Source organism: Mirounga angustirostris, unplaced genomic scaffold (assembly GCF_029215605.1).
Source record: "Mirounga angustirostris isolate CCGP_5_RB_7025 unplaced genomic scaffold, mMirAng1.0.hap1 SCAF_6, whole genome shotgun sequence".
In the NCBI taxonomy this organism is placed as follows: Eukaryota; Metazoa; Chordata; class Mammalia; order Carnivora; family Phocidae; genus Mirounga; species Mirounga angustirostris.
In genome coordinates, this window is record NW_026991714.1 from 58,688,452 (window position 1) to 58,702,397 (window position 13,946).

Genomic DNA, 13,946 nt, shown 5'->3' on the forward strand with positions numbered 1-13,946 from the left:
TAGATACAGGTTTATCTATATCGATATCTCTATACATTTATTAAATCTTACTTCATTCAATCAACAGATATTCACTAAGTGCCTACTATATTTCAGGCACTAAATATGCTTTGTCACTTATATTCATGTCTTGGCCACTCTGTTTAGATAATAGCTTTAGAAAGCTGGGCCAACTAAACCTTGCAATTCTTTGAGTATAAGACCTGCTGTAATAGATGAAAATAAATGTCTTCTGACATTGTATCTACATAATTTGCTAAGAATTTCTCAAAAACTTCTGTAATATTTAGGAAAAGTTAACAATATTGGTAAGTACACAAAAATAACATATCAAAAATCACATCATTATGAAAATAATGCCTTAAACGGTGGCTAGACATAAAGCCATGCCATCAACTCACCAAAACTCCGATAGATCCATGTGAGATTTATAATACAATTTTACTTCATATTTAAAAAAAATTTTTTTAAGATTCATTTATTTGAGAGACAGCAAGTGAGGCGGAGGGAGAGGGAGTGGAGCAGAGGGAGTGAGAGTCCTAAGCAGACACTACAATGAGCGCAGAGCCCGACACAGGGCTTGATCTCATGACCCTGAGATCATGACCTGAGCCAAAACCAAGAGTTGGGCACCTACCCCACTGTGCCACCCAGGCGCCCCTAAATTATTTAAATGAATAAAAAGCAACAGGCCCCTCAGTTAATATACTAATTCTCATTAATTTGATATATGCTCAGTTTAGTGCTCTTGTTACTATCACGTTGGGTTCTTCCTCACAAAAGTAACTGTTTTAAGCAGTGGCCTCATACATTATCTGAACTATACAGAATATCTCTGGTATGTTTTTCTTTGATAAGATTTTATTTACTTATTTGAGAGAGGGAGAGAGAGGGAGAGAGCAGGAGGAAGGGCAGAGGTAGAGACACAAGCAGACTCCCCACCAAATGGGAAGCCTGATGCGGGGCTCGATCCCGGACCCTGAGACCATGACCTGAGCTGAAATCAGACACTGAACTGACTGAGCCACCCAGGAGCCCCTGATATTTTTTAAAAGAGCAAAAGGAAAAAGGAACAAAGACTGGAATTAGGAAATAATGAATGTACCACACGTGATAAAAGTGTTATACTACGGTATGCCTCCCAATTATATAGTGACAATCTATAGCAATCTTTTAACCAATTAAGTAATTAGGAAGTTACAGTTTAGGGGGTGCCTGGGTGGCTCAGTCGTTAAGTGTCTGCCTTCGGCTCAGGTCATGATCCCAGGGTCCTGGGATCGAGCCCCTTGTCAGGCTCCCTGCTCCACGGGAAGCCCGCTTCTCCTTCTGCCCCTTCCCTCCCTTCATGCTCTCTCTCGCTTTCTCTCTCTCAAATAAATAAAATCTTAAAAAAAAAAGAGAGAAAAGAAAAAAAAATACTGTTTAAAACACCTACTAACATGTACATTTACTCAGAGGATAGGGATTTTTGTTTGTTTAAACAACTTCAATGTCTATCTTCCCCTGTGTGTGTATATAAATAAACAGGATACAAAGCAACCTTTGGAAAACTACAACTGGGGTAGGTGACTTAAAAACAAAGGTTGATTTTCCCATCCTCCACCAGTACTATGTGCTTTAATCCACGCAGTTAAATTTTGCAAAATGTTGCCACTGGTATGTCAAAGTCATTCTGAAAAATAAAGAAGACTCATGCCAAATAATAGGGTAAAACCATAAAGCACTAGACCATAAGGAAGCTCCTTTACATAAAAGACAAAGTAAGAGAAGGAGAAACAACACTAGCAGTATGTTGGGTCAAATGCCACAAAATGGCTAAAAACTATTTGGGTAGAAGTTAAAGATTTTAAAAAGCCTTAATATCCCTGGCATTTCACTGAGGCAACAGTCTCCTAGGGAACCTCAGAGTATGCTTTGCTAATAGCCTGAAAGCCGAAGAGCTGCTCACTAACCAACCTTACACTTACTCAAGCTTAACTTACCCCATCATTCCAGTTGTAGCTTTCTTTTTTAAAAACAAGCCAGATCGTTGAGATGTTTCAAAGTACTGAACTCTTTATGAATTGTAATTTGTTTCTTCACAACTGAAACTCCTCACAAAGATAACTGCATTTTCTCTAAAATTTTACCTACTTAAAAAATCACTTCACATTCCTAATATGTAATTAGTTTCTTTGAGCAAAAATAAGTTACCAGAAAAATAAGGAATTTAAGTCTGTTCTTAAAAACACAGAGAAAAGAAGGATATATCATCCCTGGTTTTTGATCTACCACAGTAGTGCATTACTTTACTTTCAACTGAAAATAATTTGGATAGTGTTTAAGTAGCGGCTTAATCTTCAAACGGTAATTATATTCTAAGAAAATATCAGGTTTTTCCTGATTCCATAAAAACACCCAATCCAATCTATACTTCCATAACTACTTCTCATCTAATGATCTCATATCATTTTACATAAATGTTACTCAGTTTAATTCTTTTCCTGCTCTAAAAGTATTATTTGTGACAGGTTAATCAAAGAGTTATCAGTGGCAGTGCTTGGAACAAGAACGCTATATACCCAGATGCCTGTTTAAACCATTAAACTTATTCCACATTAAAAGCCCTCTGCTAGGTGACATTAAAAAAAAAATTAATTTGAATTTTGATTAATTTGGGCTTTTCAGATTTAACAGATTCCTATTTGTTTAATTACTTTCAGTTTGGGCTTATTGTGTGTGTGTGTGTGTGTCCACTGGCCCCCTTCTCTCTCCCAAAAATCTGTTTTTAAACAAGTCTTTCAAACTTTTCCCCCTGCAATCTTTACTCTCTGAATCTTACAGACAGAGCACTAAGGCCTAGAACCAGATGTTCTACAAATAAAACCCTCACTATAGTTACAGTATCCCCAAACATAATCTTTTAAACTCTCACCTTTTATTGGTCTAATTATGATTTCAGAGGCCCGTGTTCTGAGAGAAGTCTTAAAGATTTTAACCTAACATTAAATCATAAACTTATATAATTGGATATATGATTAACAGTCTAAATTTATAAATGCAGAAAATGGCTAAGAACAAGTTTCAGTCTAAAACTAAGTGACAACAAGGCCAAGGAACCTTCTGCACCTCAGAAGCTTCTCTGGACATGTAAAGCACAGATCTGGACCCAGTCAAGGAGATATCTCTAAGTTAAGGGTGGGTTCATCCTACCTGAGTGAATCCAAGTTTGATTCGTCTTTGTTTGAAGGTCTTGGCAAATTGCTCAAGCTCCTCAAGGTCACTGGGCTCCTCCAAGCTGGGAGTGTCAATTCGCTTTGGTGTTGACTGGCTCTGTGGAAGTGTCTGAATTGGGGTTGCTGCTATTGTGCGTGTTGGGGTTGCTGGCTGTTACAAGGAACAGAAGGATAAGAGAACAAGCATACAAAATGATACACTGGAACGTGTTGCACGTGAACAACTTAAAGCAGCAGCTATATTCATAAAGAATTATGAAGACCATGTAACATCGTGGAAGGTACAACATAATGCTCAGTGAGAAAAGCAGAGTGTGAAACTGTGTGGACTATAATTACGGTTAAGGTTAAAAACATGTAAGTCCATGAAAAAGCTTAAATACTCAAAAATGAAACCATTATATTTGGGTTTTCAAATATATGTATGCATAAGATACATTTGTTCAGAGCATACGTAATGAATTAGACTTTATTTTAAAGAATCTATTTCACAAATATGCCACTTAATCTATAAGTTTCAAAACAGCTGTCTTGTTTATCTTGTTTGTACCATATCTCCAACTTATGACACAGTATTATAAAAATAATAAGATTAAAATGATTTTAAGGGGAAAGTAAATCACCTACAGTTTAAATAACTTAATAGCTTCTTTTTTGTGTCTTTCTTTCCATAGACCTACATTTCTTTCCTTTTTTATCCTGTTTTTAATTTGTTGCACTAGGTTTATTTAATCTCTAAATGTTTCTCTCACAAGTTATAAGTAATTTTCAAATCTTCAGTAACAAGTCATGCATCTCACTGATCAAAGTAACTTTTATGATAGGATTAAGACACTGGAAGGGGCCACAGGGCACAAAATCAAAACAGTAAACTTTGTTTTTACTCAGGTATGACTGACACAAGAAAAGCTGCATATATTTAATGTATACATCTTGACGAGTTTGAAAGTAAGTATACATTCATGAATATATACTGTCACCATACCCAGCGCCCTAAACTTACTCACTGCCTCTAAAAGGTTCTTCCCTCCCTTGGATCTACATTCTTAACTTTAACTATAATTATAGGATATATAATTTTATACTCTGCTTCATAATTATCATTTTCAAAGGCTAAATGAGGTGATATTATCATAATTAAACAATTTCTTCATTGCTAGACACTTTTTTCACTTATGTTTTCACTAAGATAGTTAACACCATAATGAAAAACCTTGTACATATGGTTCTTTTTCCCACCTTTGTAATTAGTTCTTTGCGATACATTCAGAAGTGATTTGCTATAAGATAAAGGGCACACCATAAATATACATCATGTTGGTTCTCACTACAAAATGCTAGTTTCTTCCAAGTGATTGTGTTAGCAGTTTTTAAAAATGTTTTGCTAAGTGAAGGAATGTATGGTACTTCACTATTGCCTTAATTTAAATTTCTCTTATTACTCAAAGTAAAATTTTTCCCATGTGTCAATAATTACCTGTATTTCTTTATCAATGGATTTATATCCATAGCCAATACATCTATTAATGGTCTCATTCTCATCCTTATTGAGCTCACCAGATGTTATAGATTAAGGCTTTGTGTGTTGTATCAGTACAAATAAGATTTCCCAATCTGTTTTTTCCTTTTATTCTTCAGTGTACATAGGTTTGAAATTGTCATTTGGGTGAACTTTTTTTTCCCTTTCTAACATCTTATTGCTTCAAATCTGAGAAAGCTTTCACTTATTTCTAACTCAGATAAAATTCCTTTTAATAGTCTGCTAGCTTCCTCTATATATTTTTATATATTTATTTAAATCTATCTGAAGTTTATTTGGGGACATGAAGTAGTATAATCTTTTAAAGAAAATTTTAAATTTCCTTATTACACAAACATAAGGCTACTCTGTTTTGCTCGCAAGCCGAGTGGAATCTGCCCTTGTGAGTATTTGTTAGTGGAAGGTGCTGCACACCCCACCCCCCCAAACCCGCCGACTACAACATCATTGCTGAGTTGACCCTTCCTGTGAAGTAGCCCAGGTGAGAGCTTACTGCCCAGGGTTACAGATGGAGTCTGTGGCTGTGAGTTCTCTTGTAATTTAAATGCGTCATAAACCCCAAACTTCGACCTGGATAGTAATATGCTCTTTCCAACTGAACCAACCGGCCCAGAAAACTACACAATAGACATGACACAGGCCTAGAACTGGAGTAAGCTCCTCTCTATCACCGTTTCAACGAAGACAACAAGTTCATCTCTATTAGACGTTGTTGACACTGAGTAATGTTCAACCTGACCATTTTAGAGGAGCCCAAACCAGCGCCAACCATGTCAGAATCCTGTGCAGCTGTACACTTCCCAGTGAAACTGGTTGATAGGGAGAGGTGAATCTCAACTATCACACTGTTACTTCATCTTCAGGCTTGAAGTAACCCCGTTCTCAAATAATAAAGGACTAAAAATAGCTTGGGTACCTTTTGGTGGGGTGGTTACAGATAAGTTACCCCAACTCCAGAAACCTCAGGCTGGACTGGGCCAGATCTAGAAATGGTAGAGTAGAATTCAGTGAGCAGGAGTCAGGATGAAGCTACACAGCCCTGCCACTGTGTGCAGAGCGTGGAGGCCAGGAAGGAATTGCCGGTACAGGCTTTTTTCAAAACTCCAACCTCATTTTTATATGCAGCACAGTCACAATGAAGTGCAAATTTAAGTGTACAGTTTGATGTTTTGACAACTGTATATAGTTACAGAACTGCTGCGACAATTAAGATACAGAACATTTCTATCCCCCAGACAAGTTCCTTTGTGCTCTTTGCCACCAATCTCCACCCTTAGCCCCCAGCCCCCAGCAAGCACTGATAGGATTTCTGTCCCTATAGTTTTGTCTTCTAAAACACCATCCACATTGAATCATACAGTATGCTGTCATTCATGTTTGGCTTCTTTCACTTAACATAATGCTTCCAAAATTTATATATGTTGGTGAATGTTTCAGAAGTATATTTCTTTCTATTGCTGAGTAGTATTCCATCAATCACATGGACATGCCAAAAATTATGTTACCTATTCACTAGCTGTTGGACATTTAGGTTATTTCCAGTTTGGGGTGATGATGAATAAAACTGCTTTGAACATTTACATACAGGTCTTTGTGTGGACATATGCTTTCATTTCTAGGAGCAGAAGTGCCGGGTGATAAGGTACATGCATATTTAACTTTATAAGAAACTGCCAAACTGTTTGCACCAACTTGCAACCCCACTAACAATATATAAAAGAACCCAGTTGCTTTACACTTGGTATTGTCATAGTCTTTTTCATTTTGCCCATTCTAGTGGGTGTGTAGTGATATTTCATTTGCATTTCCCTGATAACTAATGATTTTGAGCATCTTTTCATATGGTTACTGGGCATTTGCATACCTTCTTCTTTGGTGAAGTATTTTCAAATATTTTGTACATACCCCCTTTTTAAATATTATTGAGTTGTGTGAATTTATTATAAATTCTGAAGACAAGTCTTATCAGATATAAATTTGAAAAATATTTTTTTCCAGTCTGTGCCTTTTCTTTTTATTCTTCTAACAAAAAATTTTTAATTTTTTTTTTTTTAAAGATTTTATTTATTTATTTTAGAGACAGAGCACAAGAGGGGGGAGCAGGAGCGGGAGAAGCAGACTCCCTGCTGAGCAGGGAGCCCGATGCGGGACTCGATCCCGGGACTCCAGGATCATGACCTGAGCTGAAGGCAGTCGCTCAACCAACTGAGCCACCCAGGCGCCCCCAAAATTTTTAATTTTTATAAAATTAAATTTACCCATTTTTTCTTTTATGATTAGTGCTTTTTGTGTCCTATTTTTTTTTTTTAAAGATTTATTTATTTTAGAGAGAGAACACACACGTGAGAGCCAGAGGTGGGGCAGAGGAAGAGGGAAAAGGAAAGAAGCAGACTCCCTGCTGAGCTTCGTGAAGCCCAAAGTGGGGCTTGACCCACCACCCTGAGATCATGACCTGAGCTGAAATCAAGAGTCAGATGCTCAACCGACTGAGCCACCCAGACACCCCTTTTTGTGTCCTATTTAAGAAATCATTACCTTGGGGCGCCTGGGTGGCTCAGTTGGTTAAGCATCTACCTTCCGCTTGGGTCATGATCCCAGGGTCCTAGGATTGAGCCGGGCATCGGGCTCCCTGCTCAGTGGGGAGTCTGCTTCTCCCTTTCCCTCTGCCCCTCCTCCCACTCATGTTCTCTCTCTTTCTTAAATAAATAAATAAATAAATAAATAAATAAATAAATAAATAAATAAAATCTTAAAAAAAAGAAGAAGAAGAAAGAAATCATTTTCTTTCCAGGGACACAAAGATTTTTCCCTAAGTTTTCTTCTAGAAGGTTAGGTCCATAATCCATTTCAAATTAATCCCTGTAAATTGTGTAAAATAAAATCAAGTTTCTTTTTTTTGGGGGGGGGTCTATGGATAACCAAAGGCCTTCCTTTTCTCACTGAAATCCTTTGGCATTTTTGTGGAAAATCAGTTGGCCATAGACGTGTAGGTCTACTTACCCTTCTATTCTGTTTCATTTCTATCCATGTGCCATTATCATGCTATCTTCATTACTATAGCTTTATAACAATTCTTGACATGAGGTAGTCTTTCAACTTTTTTACTTTTCAAAATTGTTTGATTACTCTATGTCCTCTACAATTCCACATAAACGTTAGAAATACTATGCAAATTTCTATTTAAAAAAGCCTATTGGGTACTGACTGGAATTGTGTTGAATCCATAGATCAATTTGGAAAAGAATTCACATTTTAACAACATAAGCCTTCTGATTCATGAACATATTATATCTCTCCATTTGTTTAGGTCTTCTTTAATTTCACTCAGCAATATTTTGTAGTTTTCAATGTGTAAGTCTTACAAATGTTTTGTTAAATTTATCTGTAAATATTTTTCCTCTTAATTTCAACTTCCAAACAATCCTTCTTAATACTGATTGATTACAAGAATCTAATCCTACATTCTTGCTAAACTCACTTACTAATTCCAGCAGCTTTCTGTAGATTCTTTAGGATTTTCTACATAGACAATCATGTCCTCTACCAATTAAGACAGGTTTACATGTTCCTTTCTAATCTACATGTCCTTTTTTTTTTTTCTTGTGTTACTGCACTGCTAGGACCTACAGTACAAGCCAGATAAGTGGTAACAGTGGACATCCTTGCCTTATTCCTGATCTTAATGGGGAAGTATGATGTAGGGCCCTTTTTTTTTTTTGTAGATGCCTTAGTAAGGTTTGAAAACTATTCCTAGTTTGCAAGACTTTTTATCATAAACAGATGTTGAATTTTGTCAAATCTGGCAATGTGCTAATGATAACTTCCAAGATTATAGACAAAGAGAATCTGAAATGGAAGGGGGATTCAGGATCAGTCAGTTCAATCACCTAATTTACAGAAGAAGAAATGAAGGTCCACAGAGGTGAAATGACATGCTCAAAGTCACAGCTGTTCACAAAACAAACTAGATCTAAAGCTTAAATCTCAAGATGCCTACGCATATGCATTTTTTATAATTTACTTCTAGTAGAAATGAGCTAAAGCAACATCTTAGAGGTGAGAGGAAAGAAAACACAAAGATCAGAACTTCTTTGCAATTTCTGAGAAAGTGCAAAGGACAATGATGTGTTTTAACTGAGGCACTAGGTTTCTTTTTTTTTTAAAGATTTTATTTATTTATTTGAGAGAGAGAGCACATGAGAGGGGGGAGGGTCAGAGGGAAAAGCAGACTCCCTGCCGAGCAGGGAGCCCGATGCGGGACTCGATCCCGGGACTCCAGGATCATGACCTGAGCCGAAGGCAGTTGCTTAACCAACTGAGCCACCCAGGCGCCCCGAGGCACTAGGTTTCTAATGCAAGTGGTAATCTCTACTGCCAACTACGGGGAGGGGTCAGGGAAGACGAGAGGATGGCCAAACAGCCAGAACTCATTACTCATTTGCCACTAACAAAGTTATTCTTTATAAACATATAAGAAAATAGGAACTCCCTGAAGATTTTCAAAGACTACATCAATTTGGTAGCATTGCTTTACCAAGCTGGTAAGTCCTATTTTGAATCTTTGATCACTTTGTGAATATCTGGATTATTTTTATTAGGGTATTATGGGGTTCTGCTGTGTTTTTATAATTTAACAAAGTCCAAGAATCCCTCAAAACATCAAGGCAAGAGAAAGCAAACCTCAATGGGAGAAAACTGACCTGGGAGGTGAGGGTGATGCTTGGCTGCGACTGTAGGAGGTTGGCTTGGCTTTGCTGAGGTAGTTGCGTTAAAAGATTTTGCGCTTGCAGGAGACCTGTAAAACAAAAACGTGTCATGTGAGAAACACTAAAGATTACTTTGAACATATGACAAAATAGAGAATAAGAAAGCGAAGTGAAAATTTCCAGCTGATCTCTTGATAGTTTTTTTTTTTCCTTAAAGATTTTATTTATTCATTTGAGACACAGAGATACAGAGAGAGAGAGAGAGAAAGCATGAGCAGGGAGAGAGGCAGAAGGAGAGGGAGAAGCAGGCTCCCCACTGAGCCAGGAGCCCGATGTGGGGCTCGATCCCAGGACCCTGGGATCATGACCTGAGCCGAAGGCAGACGCTCAACCATCTGAGCCACCCAGGCGCCCCCAATCTCTTCATAGTTTTATCAGTCTTAAAACTCTTAATGTCTTATTTGCCTAAAATTCAATCTTGTTAAATACAAGTTGGGCAGAAGACATGGAACATTAAACTAAAACTGATGTATGTATTTGATACGGTGTCTGACAATCTCTCTGATCAGCCAATCCTTTATTTTAGTAAGGAATGGATGAAAATGAAGAAGTACTCTATACAAAAGCAGCTTGAAACTCTAAAAAGAGCTCACCTTCTTAACCCAGAATCCAATAGAAACTGCCAGTAGATGTTGGACCAGAGAACTGTCTGGTTCATGAAAGGAGCAGGCTATCTATTAAGAAGTGGAATAGGTATTTACACAATGAAAGATTTTAGAATGAACCATCAAGAAGAAGGCTAAAGGACAGAAATAATGAAGAATTGGTAGAGATGCACTAGTGTTTCTTGGGATGAAGTCTTGATACCCTGAATCTCTCTACACTGACTCCATTAACCAATCTTACAAACATGATTGAACTTAACTGTCTGATACAGAAGTGACACAATATTTACCACTAAAAGGCCTTGAACTTTTTTTAAATAACTCAAAAACCTGCAACTTCTAATATAACATCCTGTCCCTTCCCAAACTTTAAGAGAAAACAAATGATTGTTAGAAGCATATGCTTTTAATGCCCAGCCCACCTTTTTAAATACATTCTCAAGAAAAACTATCAAAATACTAGAAGTAATTTATGTTGAAGGATTTCATTTAGATTGTTGGCCAAACTCCTGGATCCCCCCTAGTGATTAAACAGATGAAAGGCATTAAAGGACAACTTCAACATGTGGTATGCGTGACCAAAAAATGTATTTTTCTTAACATGATACTGAGTTTGAAGTTAGAGTAAATGTAATAAAAACACTGTGCTCATGGAGTTCCAGGGCCAGAATGACAGCAGTGGATGTAGGAGCCCCCAAAGGATAGCCCCATGTACCGCGGGCAGGTGCGGGGGAGGTGCTCACCCTGCTGGCCCTGGGGCGTCTGGGAGATGATGAATTGCGCTGGTTGCAGGTTGGTGGTCGGATGCACCAACACAAACTGCTGCAGGTTGAGATTCTGCTGCTGAAGCTGCTGCAGCTGCTGCAGATCCTAGAAAACCAGAATTACACCACAGATTAGAGATCCTGAAATCAAAACTCCCTGAATCATACGGTTCCCAGATGATGAACTGTGGCATCCAAATAAAAAAGAGTCAATATTTTACAATATTTTCCATTCTTCGGAACAGGGTACGCCTGGGTATGTTCCCAAAGAAGCAGCAAAGAAGAAACCTGGAGCGGCCATAAGGACTGATGATTTCTGTGGGTAGCTACTGCATCATGACTTAGGCCAAACCTGATTTCCGATAGTTATTTCAAATTTCCTCAGAACAAATGGTTACAGTTGAGTGTTGTAACATGTAAAGACCAATATGGGTTTTAAAACTCAACTGAGAAAAGAATATGTTGAGTTTTTAAATATTCAACTGATCTTTCTCTTCAGTAAAAATGGAGAGCGCTAAGTTTGAATTTGCATCAATAAATTAAAATATCTATAACGATTCATTAAATTTGGCACCAGTCTAACTCAACTGAGAAATCAGTGTAAAAATACCTAAAAATAGCTATCCACATAAAAATCCAAGCCACAGCATACTAAACTTGCTTATCTTGGTTTAGCGTTTCATAATTTTCAATGTGTTTCCATGGCACATTATCTTATGAGAATAATATCAACATAGGGTTCTCAAATCTTACACACTAAAAACACTGTATTTGGTGAGGAAGAAAGTGGCCAAAATTAAACATTATCTTGATAAAGCTTGTATATAATGGTCATAAAAATTAGTCTGACATCTATTCTTTTTTTTTTTAAGATTTTATTTATTTATTTGACAGAGAGAGACAGCGAGAGAGGGAACACAAGCAGGGGGAGAGGGAGAGGGAGAAGCAGGCTTCCCCGCAGAGCAGGGAGCCCGATGCGGGGCTCAATCTCAGGACCCCGGGATCATGACCTGAGCCGAAGGCAGACACTTAACGACTGAGCCACCCAGGCGCCCCAGTCTGACATCTATTCTTTACTCATATAGTTAACTGGCTCTTTTTCAATGTCTAGTCAAACTCTAGCTACGATGTAAATCCACTTCTGCACTTCTGAGTCTTCTCTAGGGGGACAGAGATCATTGTCTAGCACTAGACTCGTAAGAATTCTTTCTATGACATACTGATATGACTACCGGTACTTTTTTCCTCTCCTTGAGATAAAGGATTTCATTTACCTTTCTTCCTTGGTAGTATTGTCTATGCCTCTTAAATAACTTTTTATTATCTGTGGATACTTTGCCCTAAAATGAACACTGAAACCAAACAACATTCTAATGCAGTTCTGCATGGAGTTAATCACTCTGTAGCAGAGATGACGTGCCACCTCTCTCACACGAGTGGCAACATTCACTGCAGAGCACATGAAAGAACCCATGCCCGCCATAATTAGCTAATTAAAATAAATACAGTAATCCCCTGCTTCAGAAATATGCCAACTAATTATTCAAGAATTGTCACTTAATATAAACAGTTATTCAAATAATCAGTTATGTGTTTATAATATCAACTCAAATAAGCAAACAAATGTATTATTTCTAGTGCAGTGGTAAGGAAGGCTACCACATACTTCCCTGATCTAGAGCTTCTCAGGTCCTTAAGGGCCCACACTAACCATCAGGAAGTGAATTTTATACTAAAGGAAACCTGCCGTTTTCTGCCTCCCCTTCGTGCCCAAGCCCCAGGAGAGACTCACCTGTGCGATCTGTATGGGCTGAGACAGGGGGATCTGCGTCATGGGCGTGGCGGCGGAGGCTGAGATGGTGGCCCCAGCAGCACTGTGCTGTTGGCTGGCGGAATGCTGCTGCACGGCTGCGGCCAGCAGCTGGGCCTGGGCCTGGGCCTGCTGGAGCAGTAACTGCTGCTGGGCTGGCGTCAAAGCAAGCTGAACAGAAGTACAACAAACATTCGGAAGGTGTGAAGGACAAGGGGCCCTACTACAAGCCATGTGGCATAAGACCCTAGCGGGCCAACTTCACGTGGGTAGCGTGAGACTAGAACGTTCATCAGCAATCAAGCTACCATTACTAGCAGAACGGTTACATTAAAACGGTGGTCCTCACTCTGGACTGCACCATTCAAGCTCGTCCAGGGCCCCAGGGTTCAGGCAAAAAAGTAATTAAGTAGTAAGCAGGAAAAAAAGGAATCAGTGCTGACAGGATATGAAAAGAAATTTACACCCAACAGAACAGCAAGTGATTAGTCAGATGAATGAGGAACAAGGATGCTGGATCTGACCACAGAAAGAACTGATAAGGCCCAGCTGCTTCCCATTAGCATGAATCTCTGCCATATTCCATCATTTCCACTATGTCCGAAGATATGACTAAAGAATATGAGCTCCATTTGTTTCTTTTCCAAGTCTCCCTACAGCCCCTCCCTAACCCAGTCTTTTCTATTATTGAAAGCACTGGGTCTCTGCAACTTTACATCCCCTTTCCAACACATTATCTCGGTGAAACAGGTGGTGACAGCCGCTCTCTCTACATGCAAATGAATCCTAATGCCCAGGTTTCAGAGAAGCTCCAGCCACATGAACCTGGAATCTCAAGTGTCTCTTACTATTGTAGACACTAATCACCCAAAACAAACCCAAACAGTAAAACAGGAAATGTATTTAGAGCAGATTTAAACTTGCTTTCATAACGCAACTTATTTCAAACACAAAGTAGTAAGTGTGTTTTGCCTTCCTTTCGGTGGCATGATCTGATCAGACAAGAAGGAATCCTAGACTATCTCTCTCTCTCTTTTTAAGCTTCTCTTTTTTGGGTAATCTCTACACCCAACATGGGGCTTGAACTCACTACCCTGAGATCAAGATTCACATGCTCTTCCAACAGAGCCAGCCAGGTGCCCCACCTTGGAATATATTAAGTGCATTCACTTAGTGGCACAACTCTCCTTCTAAAAGAGTCCAATACAATTCGCGCATTGGAGGCATAAGAATCAAAATCAAACCA

The 13,946-nt window shown here is 38.6% G+C and overlaps 1 protein-coding gene across 4 annotated transcripts in view; it reads right to left on the bottom strand.

The window, feature by feature from the left end:
• Positions 1 to 13,946, bottom strand: part of POU2F1 (POU class 2 homeobox 1) — a 190,726-nt gene that overhangs the window by 35,368 nt on the left and 141,412 nt on the right. For all 4 annotated transcript variants that reach the window (XM_064594384.1, XM_064594383.1, XM_045877544.3 and 1 more), the window contains 4 exons: positions 12,683 to 12,871; positions 10,870 to 10,996; positions 9,456 to 9,550; positions 3,193 to 3,366 (listed from right to left, as the gene is read on the bottom strand). In XM_064594384.1, the coding sequence (XP_064450454.1) occupies positions 3,193 to 3,366; positions 9,456 to 9,550; positions 10,870 to 10,996; positions 12,683 to 12,871 (585 nt within the window). The remainder of the gene's footprint in view (positions 1 to 3,192; positions 3,367 to 9,455; positions 9,551 to 10,869; positions 10,997 to 12,682; positions 12,872 to 13,946) is intronic.